The sequence below is a fragment of the Megalops cyprinoides genome, chromosome 13, assembly GCF_013368585.1.
Source record: "Megalops cyprinoides isolate fMegCyp1 chromosome 13, fMegCyp1.pri, whole genome shotgun sequence".
Taxonomy (NCBI): Eukaryota; Metazoa; Chordata; class Actinopteri; order Elopiformes; family Megalopidae; genus Megalops; species Megalops cyprinoides.
In genome coordinates this window covers 9,668,430-9,686,967 of record NC_050595.1, presented here as the reverse complement: position 1 = coordinate 9,686,967, position 18,538 = coordinate 9,668,430, and the positions used below count along the sequence as shown (strand labels likewise).

The following is an 18,538-nucleotide window of genomic DNA, read 5'->3' as shown; positions in this document are numbered from 1 at the left end:
ACCATCCCATTAGTGTACCTACAGATACTTGTTAGATAGAATGCATTTCTCGGTCACAGTAGTTGTGGAATATACTGGGGATAAACCGGGGGGTTTAAATAGCTCTTAATGCAATAGCTTTACAAGATAACGTTAATTAAGATTTGGACAGCTATGTGTTAGCAGAGTAACATGCCCCCACAACGCTGCACGCGCTCCGATTGGCAGACCTGCTTGTCAGTCAACGCGACACTTCCTGGATCAAATCATGGCTGCGGAAAACGGATGGGTGAATGCCCAGAAACTGCTGGAGACGAAAGCAGTATAATACCTTCGCGACCGGCGATGCTTTGGTAAATGCGCACAGTAATCTGTTGTTTAACTTCTGTGGTGAGCACAGCAATGGCGAACTAAGGAATGCGGAATGGGTAGCTTGAGGATGCATCGCCGTTGAATGAAAGATGCTCTAGACTCAAGACTGTTCATTAATATAGCTAGCTACACATTGTCATATTAATTTCAGCTGTTTGTTATGTTAAGCGATAGATTCTGTTATTTATGATTTCCCACTGCTGTTTTTATGCTGTTCCGGTTACTCGGATATGCCCTTGAGTTTACATGCGAACATGCGAATACATGTCCGGGTAGATACGTAGTGTTTAATGGGGAACATCTGAAAGTTGTGGGGATGGGATGTCGTCCGGGAAAGTCATTATGTATGCACTTTATACACACTGTCGGCATTACTCAGCAAATATGTTTAGCTAGCGTACTGCACTGTTTCAGAATTCAAATGGTAATTTAAACATGGCTAGTTGTTCGCGCATCGGCAGCCGAGGTATCACTAGTCAGTTACAGTCAAAAATGGAAAAGATCAATAAGTTTGTTGTTACGTGATGGTCCTAGCTATATAACAATAAGCCGAAAGTAGAGCCGGAGTGCCGCTCTGTTTTGCTTCAGAACTTGCTGTGCTGTTCGCCCCGCAGTCTGACCCCCCCAACCCCCACTGTCACGTGAGTGACCCATGCGCTTTGTGTGTTCTGCTGTGACAGATCCTGTTGGAGCAAGAGCACAGGATGGAGGGTGGGAGGCAAAGTCGCGTGTCCCGCCCACAGCGGATCAGTGAGTCATCAAAGGTCAGCTTTAACGGCACTGCAGCTGCCTCTCTGGCAGCAACCCAGAACTGACCGACACTCAGCACTGTCTCAGCACTGTCTTACACAGATCAATACTGACCAACACTAAGCACTGTTAGCACTCATCAGTACTGACCCCCCTCCCCAACTACCACCACAGACCAATAATAACTACTGTCTAACACTTACCAGAACTGATCAACACCCAGCACTGTTTAACACTGATTAGTACTGACCTACATCTGACTTAAACTCACACTGTGGACCTGTCTCTTAGGTGCATTATGTCACCTTTCTCTCAGGTATATTGTATTACTTGTCTCTCTTGTGTGCTATGCTACCTGTTATTCAGGTGGCATGTGCTACCTGGTTCTCAGGTTTCTTGTGTTACTTCTTTCTCATGTGTGCTGTGCTGCCTGGTTAACAGGTGCGCTGCACTGCGCCTTTATCGGCTGTGCGCCGCCTGGTCCTCAGGTGTGCTGTGCTACCTGTTTCTCAGGTGTACCGCTGGGGGGAGCAGGCTAGCTGGGTGCTGCAGGGCCTGAACGAGCAGCGGCAGCGGGGCCAGCTATGCGACGTGGTGCTGGTGGCGGACGAGCAGCGCGTGCCGGCCCACCGCGCACTTCTGGCCGTGTCCAGCCCCTACTTCCAGGCCATGTTCACGCTGGGCATGCGTGAGGAGCGGCAGGCCGAGGTGGAGCTGGTGGGCGCCTCCTACGTGGGCCTGAAGGCGGTGGTGGACTTCCTGTACAGCGGCGAGCTGCCGCTGGACGGAGGCAACATCGACTACGTGCTGGAGACGGCCCACCTGCTGCAGGTGTGGCGGGCTGTGGACTTCTGCTGCCAGTACCTGGAGAAGGAGGTGAGCGAGGAGAACTACCTTTACCTGCAGGAGCTGGCCGTGCTGTACAGCCTGGAGCGGCTGGACGCCTTCATCGACCGCTTCATCCTGGAACGCTTCGCCACGCTCTCCTTCACGCCCGAGTTCCTGCGTGACGTGCGGCTGCCCAAGCTCATCGCCTACCTGTCGAGCGCCGAGGTGCAGCACGAGAGCGAGCAGGCCCTGCTGCAGGCCGCCCTGCAGTGGCTGAGCCAGCGGCCCGACCGGCCGGAGCACGCCCGCCAGCTGCTCTCCCACATCCGCTTCCCGCTGATCCCGCCGGGCGACCTGGAGGGCCGCGTGCTGCCGGCCGTGCGCTCGCTGCTGCCGCCGGAGGCGGGCTGCGAGGCGCTGGTGGAGGAGGCGCTGGCGTACCACGCCCGGCCCAGCGCGCAGCCGCTGCTGCAGACGGGCCGCTCGGCGCTGCGCGGCGGCGTGGAGCGCCTCCTGCTGGTGGGCGGAGAGGTGTCGGAGCGGGGCGAGGAGCTGAGCTCGGAGGTGCGCTGGCTGGACGGGGACAGGGCGTGGGTGGTGGAGACGCACCTCCCCGCCTGCCGGAGCCACCACTGCGTGGCCGTGCTCGGTGGGTTCATCTTCACCGCCGGCGGGAGCTCGTCCCGCGACAACGGGGGCGACGCCGCCAGCAACCTGCTGTACCGCTACGACCCCCGCACCAACCAGTGGATCAAGGTAGCGCACACCCTCGCCTTTATGCACTCCCCCATCCCACCGTTTTTGGGTATTATTGTCACAGGGACTGTTGTTCTAGAAATTTACACCCCATCCTGTCATCTTCTCTCCCCAGGGTGCGCCCATGAACCAGAGGCGTGTGGATTTCTACTTAGGGGTGATAGAGGACTGTCTGATTGCTGTTGGGGGGCGCAATGATAACGGGGCTCTGTCGTCCGTGGAGATATATCGCCCACTGGAGGACGCTTGGGCTTACGTAGCGGGGCTGCCCAGGTAAGAGCTGGCCAGGTAACGCCCCGCCATGTGGTCCCATGATACCCACATTCCTGTATAACTCAATCCTGGTCCTCGGGACACATTACATTACATTAGATGCATTTAGCATCCAGAGCAGCTTTCAGCACAATACAACATAAGTGTATCCATTCAGTTACACTTCAGTTACAGAATGAGCAACAGTGTCAGACCAGGCTAACAACACTCCCAGACCACTGAGAGTGAGCATAACACTATTCGAGTCCTGGTCCTTCGAGACCAGAAGTGAACTTGTACAGTCTGACGGGAGCCAAGTATGTTACGATACAACAGTCCCTAGAACACAGAATCCAAAATACGTCACAGTACTACATGTAAGATAAACATCAAATACTAAACTGTACCACAGTCAGGAGACAAGTTACACTGCATTATGTTACGTTACATCCTTTACAAGTGCAAAAAGATGGGAAATGCAGATGAGCAGTCAGTCGGCCAGCTTAGTAAATAGAGGTCAGCTGTAATGACAAATCATGCAGAGGGAGTAACCAGACAATGCTGCTCTACTGCAGCCAGGCCTCCAGCACAGCTGGTCCCCCCTTTCCTGTCTGTCCATCGGTCTTAATGTCACTGTGTACCCTGTTTGTCTGTTCCCCTGGTCTTTCCTCTCTGCTTCTCCATCACACCTCATCTTGTCACCTCTTTCCCTCTGTCCAGGTTCACTTACGGTCATGCCGGCACCCTGCACAGGGGCCTGGTGTACATCTCGGGGGGGCACGATTACCAGATCGGGCCGTACAGGCGGGACGTGTTGAGCTACGACCCGCGGGCCGACGCTTGGGCGGAGCGCCGGGCGATGGGCGTCGCCCGCGGGTGGCACTGCATGACGTCGCTGCACGAGCTGATCTACGCCATGGGCGGCAGCGACGACCGCGAGAACAGCATGGAGCGCTTCGACATCCTGGCCGTGGAGGCCTTCGACCCCAGGACCGAGCAGTGGACTCGCCTGGCCCCCCTCCTGCAGCCCAACAGCGAGGCGGGCGTGGCCGTGTGGGAGGGCCGCATCTACGTCCTGGGCGGGTACAGCTGGGAGAACATGGCGTTCTCGCGCGGGATGCAGGTGTTCGAGCCGGAGAAGGGCCAGTGGGCGAGGGGGCCGAACCTCCCCAAACGCATCGCGGGGGTGTCGGCATGCGTGTGCACAGTTAAACCCCGCCCCTGCAGCCCTGACAGGAAGAAGGCGGGGCACAGAGGGAAGCATGTGCAGACTCTCCCCCAGGGGAGGGTCAGGTGACTGTGGGGGAGGAGGGTTGGCTTCAGGAGCTGTGCTGTAGGGGAACAGATTGATGGGTCATGCTTATTGCCAAAAGCACAAAAGGGACTGTCCTCCTCTCTGCTGGTTTCCCTCAGGTGGAAGTGAGACCACAGTTGAGTCTTGTTCTGCTCAGTGTCGCTATTAAAGCTCATGTGTTTCTCTCCAAGAAGCATCTAGTCGGGAGTTAGCTGAGGGCTCTTTGTGAGTGTGTGTGCGTGTCTTTGTGCATGTGAGTGTGCACGTGTATATATTGTATGAGCATACGAGTCTGTGTGTGTGTGTGTGTGTGTGTGTGTTTGCATGCACGTGCATGAGACAGGAAACAGATGACTGCAGGTTCAGCAGAGGCTTGTTTTATTGAAGTGTTCATGGTAAGTTTTTCAGGGTCAGACATATTAATGAACACGATCGTGGGGAAGAAAACGGTGGTGATGCTGATGATGGAAGGAAGGTTATTCCCTGTTCTCTGTTACATCAGAAGGGATGTGTTCTTAGGTCTAGCACCTTTTTCTGCCTCGCTCCTTCTCCCAGGTGCCACACTTCCAGCTTTCTGCACACTCTCACGGGAAGGGGTAGTAGGGGTGAGATTTCAGCCTGCAGGTTCAGATGCAAACAGCACAGGTAGATTCGTTTTCAGTCGGTTTGCCCAGTGAGAAGAGTCCAGCACATATGCTCATTTATGAAGGGACAAACAAAGCCACAGATGGGCTGTGTTGTGGTAGGAGTAGATTTGTTGTCCTGTTAGTAATATGTGTGTGTGTGTGTGTGTGTGTGAGAGAGAGAAAGCAGAACCAGCGTACGAGTCAAGGACGCAGGCCTTCCATCCTCGGTTCAGTCCTCGCAGCGCCCTGAAGTCCTCCTCATCCAGAGAGAAGTCAAAGATCTGCCATGACAGAAACACCACCCATTCAGCCAGCCAAATAAATAACAGGGATCTCATCCATCCATTCACCCTGTAACCCAAACACTAAGGATTTCTCAAAATTCACTGTCTGAAACCTCTGATTTCTCAACCTCCAGACACCTCAGATGGAGTCTCTGTAAGATCTTTCCTAAGTCTACATGTAAAGCCGTACTTAAGTCGTATATTACCAGTTAATTGCTAGAGCTGCTTTAGGTCCAGTTGCACCACATATGCTCAGGGAAGAACAGAACGGCAAATTGAGTGCAAGAGTTGTTTACCACTATGACGGCTGCAGAGAATGGCAAATTACCATCTCGGGAGCAGTCAGGATTTGGAATTCAGTATCGTAGATCCCCTGCATTTCCCTATAGAAGTTTATATCCTTAATAGAATATGGAAACATTCTGGATTATCACAGTAACTGTCTTGTTACCACCTTTATAACTTTGGAATTAAATAACCACTTTTATTTAGGTGTGCAAGGTATACGTTTAGCAATACATGTCAGCAAATTCATAATCACATGGTAAAATACTGCATAAATAACTTGAAGAATATTTATATTTATAACATGTACACGTAGACCTATTAAATTCACTGTTCTAGAAAAGCTTGTCATTCAAACTGGGTTAAGGCAGGACCACACTAACGTAGTGCTTAAGAGACACCGCGGTGGGAGTGCTAAAGATAGCCCACGCTAAGGCCCGTTGTGGAAGCACTGAAAGGAGACTCCAGCGTAGAGGTCAGTGCAGGTGAGTGTAAAGTGCCCTGGGCAGGGCAGTAGCCTCACCTTGGTGTTCTCCAGGATGTGGTTGGGTTTAACACTCTTGGGGATAACTGCAATACCCTGCTGTACGTGATACCGCAACAGGACCTGAAACATACACACCCTCACCTTAAACACCTTGCACACAAAAACAGTTCAGGCTTTGCTGCTGTAACAAGATCGTTCAGATGTTGCCAAATCACTATAGTTATAGGCAATACTATTATACACTAAGCAGCTGTTTTATATATAAAACACACATGCTAACAGTAATCTCAGACCTGCGCGGGGCTCCGTCTGTGCTTCTTGGCCACAGTCTGAACAACGGGATCCTCCAGCAGCTTCTCCGGGTCAGTGGCCCCACGATGGCTGAGGGAATGAAGGGTGTAGAGTATTTATTGGGGTGTAGATTCATGGGGGTGGGGGGGTGGGGGGGAGTATAGGTTTGGGGTGCCGATTTGGTATATGTGAGTGCATGTTCAAGGTGTGGGGTGAAGATTGTACAAAAAGTAAATTCTGGGTGTGGGATGTAGGTATGAGGTTTAAGTTTGGGGTTTGAGGTACAGGTTCTGAGCACATTGATTAAATACTCACAGCTCCGGGGGTCTTCCTGGGGAACCGAAAGGGCTGTAGGCAGTGAGGGCAATGTTCCTTTCCCGACAAAACTGAATCAGCTCTGACTGAACCAGGTAGGGGTGCAGCTCCACCTGTGGGTTGGTCACAGAATGAGCAGGGTTCTCTGAGCCGGGGGAGGGGGGGGGGGGGGGGGGGGGGGGGGGGGGGGGGTTTCTGTTTTCACTTATTCTTAATGGACCACAGTCTGTCCTCTCCTCTTGCGAAAACTGTGAAATGGTATTCTACAGGAAGCACACCTGCAGTGAAGTGTCTCAGATTGCAAAAGGGCTCACATTTCAGACTGATAAAACACACAGACACGTGTGTGCACACGCCCAGACACAAGCTACCAACAGTTAGTATCAACTGTTAGTATCAAGATGTGCAAAATGTCAACTGTTGCCCCGGGTTTAGAAAGTGAGCCCCCAAGTGTGTGTGCCTAGCAACAAATTACAATCTCACTGAAAAGTAGCTTTTGTTGGTTGTTGGTATAAAGACAACATGGTCAGAATAACACAGATACACAAAACTAGAATAGCGCAAAACTAAGTAGATAGCTATTTGGACCACACAAGTCTTATTCAAATAGCATTTTAGTGTCTTAGCAAACCTTTATCAATAATTGAATGGTTTGGCTAGCTAAGTAGCTATTGCTTGCAGTTCAGCTGTGTAAGTAGCTTGGTTGCTGGCTAAAATGTTCATCACACCTTGCTGTTATGCCAAATACAATGCGAATAACCAATAAGAGTAAGAGATGAGGTTTAGGGGCCTGGTCAGAGAAAGATGTGTTGAGGGTGTGTGGTTTAGGGGGTTCAGGGTGTAGGAGGTATGGTATTCAGGGTATAGGGTGGGATGTGATGGAGGTGTATGTTGCAGGGGGTATTGGGTGCATAAGGTCAGATGTGACTAGCGTGTATGGGGTATAGGGTAATACGGTATACGAGGTATAGAATAAGATGCAAGGAGGGTTTAGGAGGCATATGGTAAGAAGTTAGAAGGTAGTAGGGGGTATTGGGCAACCTGTGAGGGGTATGTAGGGGATAAGGAATAAGACATGAGGAGGGTGTTATCCCTGTAGTACCTGGTTGACCGCAGGAGGAACCTTGGCCACAGACAGCAGCCTCTCAAGCTGAGGAATGTTGAAATTGGAAACACCAATACTCTTCACCCGACCTGAGGCCTGCAGAGCCTCCATCTCCTGCAACACATAGCAGCACACACGCTACACTACACACAATACCTGACACTGCAACACATAAGCTGTATAACACACATACTACACAACACTGCAAAGCCTCCATCTCCAGGACCACACATGGACACACTACTGGACACATGGAGAAAATATTATCTATTCATCCAAGCAGGATTTTTTCTCACATAACTGTGAGGTGACCACGTGGGTGAGATTCTTCACCTCAATATACTCAAAAGAGTATGGCCCAGATACAGAACAAAAGCACGTGGTCTTTTAACCCTTTCGTGCATGCGGTCACAGATTAGAATGTTCTGGCTAACGTTAGCTTTGAGGAAACAGTGATTTAATGTTACAAAGTATGGCAAATGTGGCGGTGAAAACTCTGAGAAGCTTGGTAATGCTAATGAAAACATAACGAACCATGTAACGTAACACATGCCCTACACAGCATAAATTAAGTCACATATGAAAGGGATACATTTAAGTAAAGAATTCAAGCATGTTTGTGGTGTTTTTTTCTTTCTTACACATTTCTTTTCATTAATTTCAGCAACTATCAAAAAAAAGTAGCACTCGCTAAAACTAGTTACTGAAAGTGACAAGCATACCCCTCCCAATGTCTACTAATCTCTCCCATCTAATATAACTAGCATTGCTCCTCTGCTGTGTTCTCTGAACTGATGAAGATGGCTGTTTTGTTACCCTCCACACATCCACGTAGTCAATGTCTGTGCTGAGAATTTTACCGTCTTTCATGGGAAAGAGCTCATCCTCTACTTTCTGGAAGAGGAAAGGAAAAGCCTGCATTAGAATCACAGCAGGAAAGAGACAGCAAGTGTGCAATCTTTGTGCGTGAGAGAGTGTGTGTATGTGTGCATTTGTGTGTGTGCCTGGGTGAGAGTGTATGCTTGTACGTGTGCAGGCGCGCGCGAGCGCGTGTGTATGTGTATGTGTGTGTGTGTGTGTGTGTGTGTGTGTGTGTGCATGCGTGCATGCGCACACATATATGTATGTGCATGTTTGTGTGAAAATAAGTCTGTGTTACCTGCAGTGCCACAGGAAAGTGTATGAGGTACAGATCCAGCTGCTCCAGCTGCAGGTCTTTCAGGGACTTGCTGAGACACAGTGGCACATCCGAGGGGGCATGGTGCGTACACCACAACTGCACACACAACATAGGCCCATCATTGGTCAATTCATCTGTCCGTCAACAAGCCACATGGCCGGTCAGCCAACCCAAAACCAGAAACACCACACGCACACCCACCTTGCTCACGATGAACATGTCCTGCCGGCGAATGATGCCCTGCTTCATCTTGGACTGCAGGGCGCGCCCCAGCTCCACTTCATTGCGGTAGCTGTAAGCTGTATCTATGTGGCGGTAACCAGCGGCAATCGCGGCCTCAACTGCACCCTGCAACACCTCTGCAGTGGTGGTCTGTTCAACACACAGCAACAATAACCACCACAGCAATAACCAAGCAATAATCACCAATCACAGTCAATACACAGAAACAGTATTCATCCATTTAATCAATACACAGCAACAGTAATGACCAATATGCCAAAAAAACAGTGACTTCAGTCATGGTACAAAATGGCAAACGCCGCTCCTGCACTGCTGTAATCTGTAAACGTGCTCTTCATATTGACTCTGCTGTGGACATGGCCTGTCTCATAACCGGTTTGTGGAGCAGAGGGTAAGGTGCAGGATAATAAAATCTGTGTGTGTACAGGGAGAAATCAGAGAGCTCATACCTTGGTTATTAGGTATATATATGAACTCACAGATATATATATATATATATATATATATATATATATATATATATATATATATATATATATATATATAGATAGATAGATAGATTGGGGGACGACGACATTGATTGCCATTTGTTGTTAGTATTAACAGCTCTTGTGTAGTAGTGCATATCATACTGGTCCAAAGTCTTTCACATAGTCATACACTCCATTAGACGGGGCGGAAGTCAGATAGAAGTTCCACTAAGTCAGCAGAACTACATTGATGGGGCAAGAATGTCATGCAAAGCAAACCACTCTGTATGTTGAATTCTACCAGCAAAAATTACGCACTCACAGACAAACACCAGATTACGTGTGTAAAACAGCACTATACTGAAATGCAATTAGTGAAAAAAGAGCCCTGTGATTGTAAGTGCACCTCAGAAACCAAGTTCCTCAGATATAGGATTAAGGCACCAAAAAGCCATCTTACATGTAACACGTGCTAGGCAGCACTCCTAACACACACCACACACAACTCTTAGACCTGCATAACAAACACATAACACTAACCAGTCTCAGTCCACTAACCCAAAACTAGCACTTAACATACTCTCTCCTGGTCTGTCCTAGCCTTAGGGGCACTGAGTCCTGTCTCTCTGCCCATTATCAACAAATGGAAATATGAGTATAAAAACTGTATGCATACGTTTTTTTTTTACATTTTCGTTGTCCATCATTACTCATGTAACAATTACTGCATATTGGCTAGGCAAGTGTTTCTTTTACTGATCTATCAATAACGCATAAGGTTTGGCAGCAAGTGTAAATATGCGAGTTGCGTCAATGAAGCACAGAGGAATGAAATGGTGAGGGAAAAGAGAGAGGGAGGTAGAGGGCGAGAGAGGGGGGAAAACGGGAGAGGGACAGTATGCAAACCTTCCAGGTTCCCAGGCCTAAGAGGGGCATGCGCGTGCCGTCACTCAGCCGGACGGTCCGGTCGAAGGCACTGCTTTCCTCCATGCGGAGTGTCAGCAGAGCACAGGACTGGAAAGTGAGTCAACACCAGGACTGAGCACCAGGCAGTCATGTATCTCTATCTATCTATCTGTCTTCCTTCTGCTTCTCCGTCTGTTGCGCTTTCTTTTGCTCTCTCCTTCTCTCTTCCTGGTTAATCATTGAACCCTGAGCCCTGTAATCTGAGTGCGTGTGTGTGAATGTGCATAAGTGTGTGTGAGGGTGTTTGTGTGTGTGTCTGTGTGAGTGTGTTTGTAATTGTGTGTGTGTGTGTGTCTGTCTGTGTGTGTGTGTGTGTGTGTGTTTACTATGTTTGCATATTTATATATACACCGAAGGCTGGTTTTCACTTCTGAGAAAAGTGACCTTTGCCTCTCAGCCATTGTTCAGCCACCCCTGCGGCATGACCTTCAAAGGTAAATGCAGGACAAACAGACTGTTTGGTAAATAAGATGACAAAGTGGTCATTCTTTTAGCCAGATCAACCTGTAATATTTCTTTTAGTGTACTGGCACGTGCCAGTTAATAAAGGACGTCTTTATTCCTTATTTCATAATTATCATTATTAAAACTATCTCTGAGTTAGTTGATGTGTCAGTTACCAAACCAAACTATAAAGTCAACCTCATAACAGTATTCCCTCCATAAAAAAAGTTTTATTACAAAAAAGAAAAAAAAATCAACCTATCTTACCATCTAATACAAACTACTGACACCTGCCACTTAAAACTGCAGACTTGCTGCATTAGACATAAAAAGTAAATTACTGAATAAGTAATATAATCTATGTTGCCTTCCTTAATAGACACAGGGTGTAGACTGGGTTTGCTGTGGGCATAGAGTGCAGTGTGTGGAGTTTACCTCAATTCAAACTGCAGAAATCGTGCGCAGCTGCAATTGAAACTCACAGCCACTGAGGGGCATTGTGGTTCTAGTAGTCCGTCTTCTCTTACTAGTAGTGATTTTGTGTATTTTACCGGCTCGTGTATAGAACAGTCCACTGAGCATGTGCAAAAAAAGGGTACATGTGTATGGATTTCAGAATTGGGGAAAATAGAGTTTAGTTCTGGGTTGAATTAGACGATTTGTAGTGCTAAATTCATGCAAAATAAATAAAGCACCATGTGTGATAATGACCCTAAAATTCGCAGTGTTTCTAAATTCAGTGATTTCAAGTGTCCAATACAGAACACAAGTCACTTTATTGCTGTACACATGTTGATCATAAAACCACCTTTATGATTTGATGGGATACAATGTGGAAAAACCGAAACCTGTGCTGAAACCTTTATTCAAGCAACAAACATGCTGTCATACGTAGACGATGCATATTTCAAAATGTACAGCTCGACAGCCATACACAGTTCGTAATGGATATAACAGTGCAGAAGCTGGTCTCTTAGAAGTGTGTACCTGTGTCTCTGTATGGTCTTGGATCCGCCCCCAAGACCGCCTTCCTCGTGATAAGGTATGCTGCCAGACCGCCGCCGTTGAATCTCCTCTGGTCTGCCAAATCTGAAACAATGGCCCGTGACAGGAGTGCGCCAACTGCATTCTTCGCAAAGCTCGATTTTCAGGATTCGGTCATGCGAGCGGCATTCCACGTTGCACGGAATTCCGTGAGACCAGTCGGTACTGGCGTTGCGCTAAGGGTGAAGATAGCGACGTGAAGGCGAACCTCTGATTTAACATGAGACAGTGAGAAAGCGAAAACTCCAAAGCGGAATTTCTGCGTGTTGAGGAAGCAGATAATAATGCTGGGTTTCTATTTCTGCTTATCCTGCGTTTTTTTATGTTTCCTGTGTGAAATGTTCCACCTGAACCCAATAACGCAGCAGTTACATTCACGATTACAGTGTTACAGTGGTTACAAGAGAGTTTAATATCACGACCCGTGGCGGGGTAATGAACAACCACCACTTCAAATGCCCTTTCAAACTGTAATTTCGCGTTTTCAGAGTTAAGATGAAATTGTAAAAATAAATGACCATGCCTCATAAAAGATGTCTCTTTCGCACCGCACTTGTTATCTTTATTCTGAGGCTAAATCCCCTTGATTGGTTCAATTCTAGTAAAACGTAAATCAACACCTGAGTACAACTGATCGGAAGGAGGGATTACATTGCGATGAAAAAGTAATTGCATGCATTGTGTTCAAGTCCGGTGAACAGTGCCAAACACGCGTAACCAGGGTTGCGCTCTCAACGGTTGGCCTCAAAAGGAGGTTATCTGAGGGCCATGTCGGTGAGATCGAATGGGGCTCCAGTCAAACGTTACCAAAGCCGAAACACACTACTTTGATTCTTCGACATACTAGAAAGACCATAGCACAATTATAAAGTCAGAAAGCGCTAAGAGCCTAATTGTGATCAGACCGCAAAAAGAACCACAGCGCAGGTGTGTGCCACCTTTCGTGAGATCATGATAGCCAGGTCTGCAGTATGCATGGCATCGCTTCTCAAGTGTCCAGACACGCCTCTCTCGTGATTCTACTTTACAGCTCCCCTGCCCCGGCAGACTGGTTCAGGACCGACAGCGCAAGGTTTTGTCAGTGTTGGTGGAAACCGAGCACGTGCCTCCCTTAACTTGATAAGAGTGTTTCTTCCCAATCGACGGCGTTTCTCACGCGAGGTCCGCCTGCACTGCAGTATAATACGGGCAACTTGCAGCAGCAGTACGTAGTGCACGGTGCTTTCGGGCTGCAGCGCGGGGACGGTACGTCGGCGTCATGGGTGAGCCAGAATCGCATGGATTATTGTTGTTTCTTCTTATCTGAAAATGAGAGTTAGTCAGTACAGAAACTACGGTTAATGTCCGCTAAGTAGTTATATTGGTGTTATCATTATAATTTGTACGTTTAGCCTTATCGCTAGAGCTTTGCGACAAGTACATTAATTATGTGCACAACGAAACAGGCTTTCGCTTTGGGGCAGGGCATTACAAACAAATACATATATCATGATTATTGACCGCACTTATAGTATGGAATTTAATATTTGATTGGAGAGGTCGCATTCCGCGGGTTCTGGTAGTTTCATTAGCACGGGTGTTTAAACTCCTTAATTCAATAAGTGGAGGGATTGGGCCGCACCTTGGGTCAGATGTCCGACGGTACTTTTTCCCCAAGTGCACAAGTCATCCAAAGTATATCTAAGCTCGCAAAATGACCCTACGTTCAGAAGGGGAAAATTCCAAACTGCTGAAGTACTGCATTTTTTGTGTCTTTTCAGCTCATGGCAATACTGTGCAAAAGGTGCAAAGTGCAAGTGTTTTTGCACAGTTTTGCACAATGTGGGAAATAAAAATATGTACTTTTTACAGTTCTTTGGAAACTTTCCCTTCTGAACTCAAGGCCATTTTGTGTGTTTGTATAGACCTCGGAATGTAAATAGCAAATTTCATTGGGGGTAAGTGATTGTGCAGCATGACCAACAGTTTCTTTTTTCGGATGATGGGGAGTCAGGAAAGGCTCGCTAATGACGGGAAGAATGGGCGGAAATTAATACCGGGTCCGAGGTCTCTGAAGCGCCAGACTTTCACCGTCTCCCCTCGCGCCCCCATTCCTCCCCTGGGACTCTTATCTGCATACCTTTTGTTCAATGGAGTCTGTACTAACAAGACGTGTATATCAAAAGGATTTAATGACTGAACTGCTATGGAGTCCTGGCAGCCAAACATACCAAAAATCACAAACCGCATCTAACAGTGCAAACAACGGATGGTGGGAAAGCTCGTGCGTGTTGCTTTTGTGCAGAAAAACGGTTAGCTTGTCAGGTGCACCCTGCAGGGTGAACACGGCTCACTGAAACCTCAGACCCCCATTGCCTGTTTCTGGGGCTGTCGTGTGTAGTCTGTCCAGCCTTCTCCACATGGTCACATGGGATTAAATCTCTGCCATCTCGGCCAGACATTTTTGCCATTCCTCTTAAGATCTGCTTGTGTTGCTGTAGGATACCACTGATGTGCAGGCATGACATTGATCTTCAGAAATATGTTTGCCTTTCAGAATGGCCATTATTTACTAAGCATTGTACCTGCTGCCAATATTTTACATAAACGGTAAAATAACAGTTAAAAAAGTTGTAAATTTTAAATAAAAGTTAACAAAAAACAATTGTAATTCATGAGTATCAAAAAATGAAACTACAAAATTGTTTTCAGATGGGGGTAGCCTGTTCTACCTGTGTCACAACTCCAGGAGGATATGGGGATGTAAAAACTGACACTCTGTTTTAAGCTTATCCATTTCTGTGTCTGTTTGTGTGTGTGTGTGTGTGTGTAGCTGGAAGGAACGTGCTCATCGTTTACGCCCATCAGAGTCCTGCCTCCTTCAACGCAGCGGTGCGGGACGTGGCGGTGGAGGTGCTGGAGCAGCAGGGCTGCCGGGTCGTCGTGTCCGACCTCTACGCCATGAACTTCAGAGCCTCTGCCACCAGCCAGGACATCAAGGGTACAGTGGCCACATCACAGACATGCATGCACGTCGCACACACACACACATACACACACATATACACATACACACAAGTGCACATAAACACGCATACAGAAACACACACACGCGCGCACACACACACACACAGACACACATACACATGCACACACGCACACACATGCACAAATACATGCACACACACACACGCACACACACAGCTGCTCAGACACACACGCACACACACAAGCGCACACAAACACACATACAGAAACACACACAGATACACAGACACTCACGCGTGCATACACAGACACACACACACATACACGTGCACACAAACACACATACAGAAACACACACACAGATGTACACGCACAGACACACACACACACACACAGCTTTCTCTTGCTGTAAGTCAGTGTTGCCCCTGTGTTCTCAGGTGAGCTGAAGAACCCAGAGCATTTCCACTACGGGAATGAGACTATGTTGGCTTGGCAGGAGGGACGGCTGAGTGATGACATCACACAGGAGCATCGCAAGGTGGAGGAGGCCGAGCTCATCATCTTCCAGGTCAGAGGTCACAACCAATTGACTTCTCTTATGGGAATATGTCTTGTCTTTGCATCCTATCCTGTCCTATCTCAACTGTCCTACTCTCAAGTCTGTCTCACCTGTTTGGCTGTCACCTGTGTCCTGTTTGTATCAGTAATACACATGTATGCGTCCTGTCTTTCTCTCATAAATGAATCTCTGTGTGTGCGTCTCATTTCTTTCTCACCTGTGTATATGTCTCATTTGTTTCTCTCACCTGTTGTGTCTCTCCTGCATACTTGTTTTACTTGAGTGCTTGCCTCCCTATTTACATCCTTGCACTATGGGTGTGTCAACCTCTTCTCTCCCCTCTTTCACCTCTACAGTTCCCCATGTATTGGTTCAGTGTACCTGCTATCCTAAAGGGTTGGCTGGACAGAGTGCTGACCCAGGGTTTCGCTTTCTCTTTGGAAAAGATGTACAACAATGGCATCTTCAAGGTCAGTATCCCTCACCCTGACCCCAAATGGTGCCTCTGAAGAATCTTATAGCACCTTATAGTGTACGGAGAGATCAGGAGGGACCATAAAACATAGTGAAACAGAAGGTCATATTTAATACTGTAGATTGGACTCATTGAACTAGTCTTATCAGATACCTAACCTTATCGCTTTTGACGGCATCAAATATTTACTGGCCAACTAAGGTAAACATACTGTCAGATGCAATAAGATTAAAAGAGGCTGGCTAATGTGTATTTTATGAATGCAGTGTTAACCAATGCAGTTGAGATTTCAGTGAGAAGTCATGCAGAAATGCAGTTTCTGGTGCATTTTAAAATTGGTAAACACCACCTTCGTTTTGCCTTGCATTTATTTATTATCGGTTGAATGACATTGTAAAGGAGCTGATGGAAGGGGTGGGGATGGAGGGTTGGAATCAGATCGCAAAGATCGAGGGGAGGTGTGAGGGTGTGGCACACAGACGAAGAATGAGGGTGTGGCATGTGTGGGAACGTGTGAGGGTGTGATGCCATTGTCTGTAAGCAGATGGCGTACATTGTACACTAGTCTGTCTGAGAGTTTAGGAACTTGAATGTACATTTTTCTGCTTCCTCTCAAAAATAGTTTCCTAACTGCGTGTATCTGCAAATCCGAAGCCCTTCTTCAACAAGAAAAGCAAGCCTGCAGTGGTTTCAGTTTCTAGAATGTCACGCTTTTAGGAGATACTGATACAAAAGATGGAATTTGCTATTTACAATGTAGAGTGACTATGGCAACAATAACTATTTATCTTGAGGTGGCAGCATATGGAAGCCAAACTATGTATTTTTCCTGTTAGTACTCTGCAGACTCAAACAAATTGTTAGTACTCTGCAGACTGCAAACAAATTAGCACAGCGACTGCATGTTCTCGAGGGAGACAATTGATGTGCCTCCCATGCAACAGGTTCTTTTTCCTGTCAGAGTGGTGAGGCTTATCATCAGGCACTAGGGGGAGCTCTGGTTATAATAATACCTCATTCAGGGACTCCATTGAGAATGAGCAAAAAGAAATGTGGATGCAGTACTAGCCACCAGGGGGTGCTGTCAACACTGAAACAAAATGTATATCACATATTTAGAATTTTTAATATTTTCAGCCAACATCAATTTTTTTCCACAATTCAATCACATTTTAAGTATCAAAACTCACAGGAGTGCAGCATTTAGCAGTGAATTTTCATGTTTTCGCTGTAGGAGGACAATTGTTTTGGACCCCTTAAGCTTTTCTGAATGGAGAGAGGTCCCATTCTAAACCTTTGCTTTTGAGCAAAGTTTAAACATCTCCTTTGTGTGTGTGTGTGTATGTGTGTGTGGTTAATGAGTTCATTATTCCTCCAGCATAAGAAAGCAATGCTGTCATTCTCTACGGGAGCGCCGGAGAGCATGTTCCTTCCTGACGGAATCAACGGGGACATAAACGTAACTCTGTGGCCCCTGCAGGTGAGCGGGTAAAGGGTTATGCTTGGAGCACACAGTATGATTCTTGAAAATTGTGAGGGTGCAATGAGTGAGCGCAACACACCTAAGGCTACTGTAAAATAAGTGGAATCAGGGCTAACACACAACATGTGTTTTGAAATCAGGGAGTCATGGTATATGTCCCTAACTATATCCTAGCCAACTACAGCCAGGCCATACTGTAACTGTATCCAAGCCATACAACTATATCAGCTATTGTTACCTACAGATCAATGCTGTTGCTCTATAATACGGTGAAGTTAAGCTGTCCAGTGAGTTGCAATTGTCTTTCATTTATGATTCTGGCACCTCTGACTTGTCCAGCGTAACATTTATTTAAGATATTTAAATTCTTTTTTTCTCTCTCGCTCTCTGCAGAATGGTGTGCTGCACTTCTGTGGGTTCCAGGTCTTGGCCCCTCAGATTTTCTGGTCGCCAACTTTCAGCCCCCCGCAGGTGCGAGAGGCCATGCTGGGGGCGTGGCGGGCGAGACTGGGAGGGCTGTGGGAGGAGACACCCCTGACCTTTGCCCCCTCTGAGTATTTCGACCTGAGCTTCCAGGGGGGGTTCCGTCTCCGCTCAGAGGTGAAGGAGGAGCGTGGTGAGCACCCTTATGGCATCACTACGGGACATCACTTGGGGAAACCCCTCCCCCCCAACAACCAGACAAAGGCCACGCCCCCCAACGACAAAAACCAGCCTAAGCATTGAAAGCCACATGCTTCACACACACACACACACACACACACACACACACACACAAACTACCCCGTACTTCCCTGTGAAGACTTTTCAGGCACACATACCTGTGATGATAAGTTGCTGGAATTTTGATGGTGACATCACAAAAAAAACCATGGGGACTAGAAAGTCAAATGTAGAGCTATCTCTTTGTTAGCTACCTTGATAGCTTTTTAACATTATTAATAATTATCAACCTAGTTTACTAGCTAACTGCAGTGACAGTGGCAGTTGGCTACCTGAGGTAACAAGGCACCAAACAAGTTGAGAGTGATTGCTAGTTACCTACCTAACAATAGTTACAGAAACAACTAGTAGCTGTGGTTG

The 18,538-nt window shown here is 47.4% G+C and overlaps 3 protein-coding genes across 3 annotated transcripts; 2 read left to right on the top strand and 1 right to left on the bottom strand.

Annotated features, from left to right (window-relative positions):
* The first annotated feature begins 232 nt into the window (after positions 1 to 232).
* On the top strand, positions 233 to 4,314 carry klhl36 (kelch-like family member 36). Its single transcript, XM_036544103.1, has 5 exons — positions 233 to 332; positions 1,032 to 1,115; positions 1,615 to 2,685; positions 2,801 to 2,958; positions 3,658 to 4,314. The coding sequence occupies exons 1-5, from the start codon at positions 273 to 275 to the stop codon at positions 4,232 to 4,234; spliced, it is 1,950 nt and encodes a 649-aa protein (XP_036399996.1). The 5' UTR covers positions 233 to 272; the 3' UTR covers positions 4,235 to 4,314.
* A 294-nt stretch (positions 4,315 to 4,608) lies between these two features.
* Positions 4,609 to 10,742, bottom strand: zgc:56622 (uncharacterized protein LOC326033 homolog). The gene is made up of 10 exons (XM_036543557.1): positions 10,424 to 10,742; positions 9,006 to 9,176; positions 8,784 to 8,900; positions 8,441 to 8,518; positions 7,622 to 7,738; positions 6,520 to 6,632; positions 6,207 to 6,294; positions 5,950 to 6,033; positions 5,056 to 5,138; positions 4,609 to 4,849 (listed from the first exon to the last, which is right to left on the bottom strand). Exons 1-10 carry the CDS (start codon positions 10,505 to 10,507, stop codon positions 4,816 to 4,818), a joined length of 969 nt encoding a protein of 322 aa, XP_036399450.1. The 5' UTR covers positions 10,508 to 10,742; the 3' UTR covers positions 4,609 to 4,815.
* Positions 10,743 to 13,034: 2,292 nt separating this feature from the next.
* Positions 13,035 to 18,229, top strand: nqo1 (NAD(P)H dehydrogenase, quinone 1). Its single transcript, XM_036543558.1, has 6 exons — positions 13,035 to 13,233; positions 14,784 to 14,951; positions 15,376 to 15,506; positions 15,854 to 15,967; positions 17,351 to 17,452; positions 17,849 to 18,229. The coding sequence occupies exons 1-6, from the start codon at positions 13,230 to 13,232 to the stop codon at positions 18,179 to 18,181; spliced, it is 852 nt and encodes a 283-aa protein (XP_036399451.1). The 5' UTR covers positions 13,035 to 13,229; the 3' UTR covers positions 18,182 to 18,229.
* Positions 18,230 to 18,538: the final 309 nt, after the last annotated feature.

Bases quoted from the DNA above. Each gene is read 5' to 3' on its own strand.
- klhl36 (XM_036544103.1), top strand. From the start codon at position 273: ATGCCCAGAAACTGCTGGAGACGAAAGCAGTATAATACCTTCGCGACC. The intron at 1,116-1,614 runs GTCAGCTTTAAC...CCTGTTTCTCAG, and splicing joins GGATCAGTGAGTCATCAAAG to GTGTACCGCTGGGGGGAGCA. The intron at 2,959-3,657 runs GTAAGAGCTGGC...CCCTCTGTCCAG, and splicing joins TACGTAGCGGGGCTGCCCAG to GTTCACTTACGGTCATGCCG.
- zgc:56622 (XM_036543557.1), bottom strand. From the start codon at position 10,507: ATGGAGGAAAGCAGTGCCTTCGACCGGACCGTCCGGCTGAGTGACGGC. The intron at 8,901-9,005 runs GTGGGTGTGCGT...TTGTGTGTGCAG, and splicing joins ACATGTTCATCGTGAGCAAG to TTGTGGTGTACGCACCATGC. The intron at 8,519-8,783 runs GTAACACAGACT...TTCCTCTTCCAG, and splicing joins ACTTTCCTGTGGCACTGCAG to AAAGTAGAGGATGAGCTCTT.
- nqo1 (XM_036543558.1), top strand. The intron at 15,968-17,350 runs GTCAGTATCCCT...TTATTCCTCCAG, and splicing joins ACAACAATGGCATCTTCAAG to CATAAGAAAGCAATGCTGTC. The intron at 17,453-17,848 runs GTGAGCGGGTAA...CGCTCTCTGCAG, and splicing joins TAACTCTGTGGCCCCTGCAG to AATGGTGTGCTGCACTTCTG.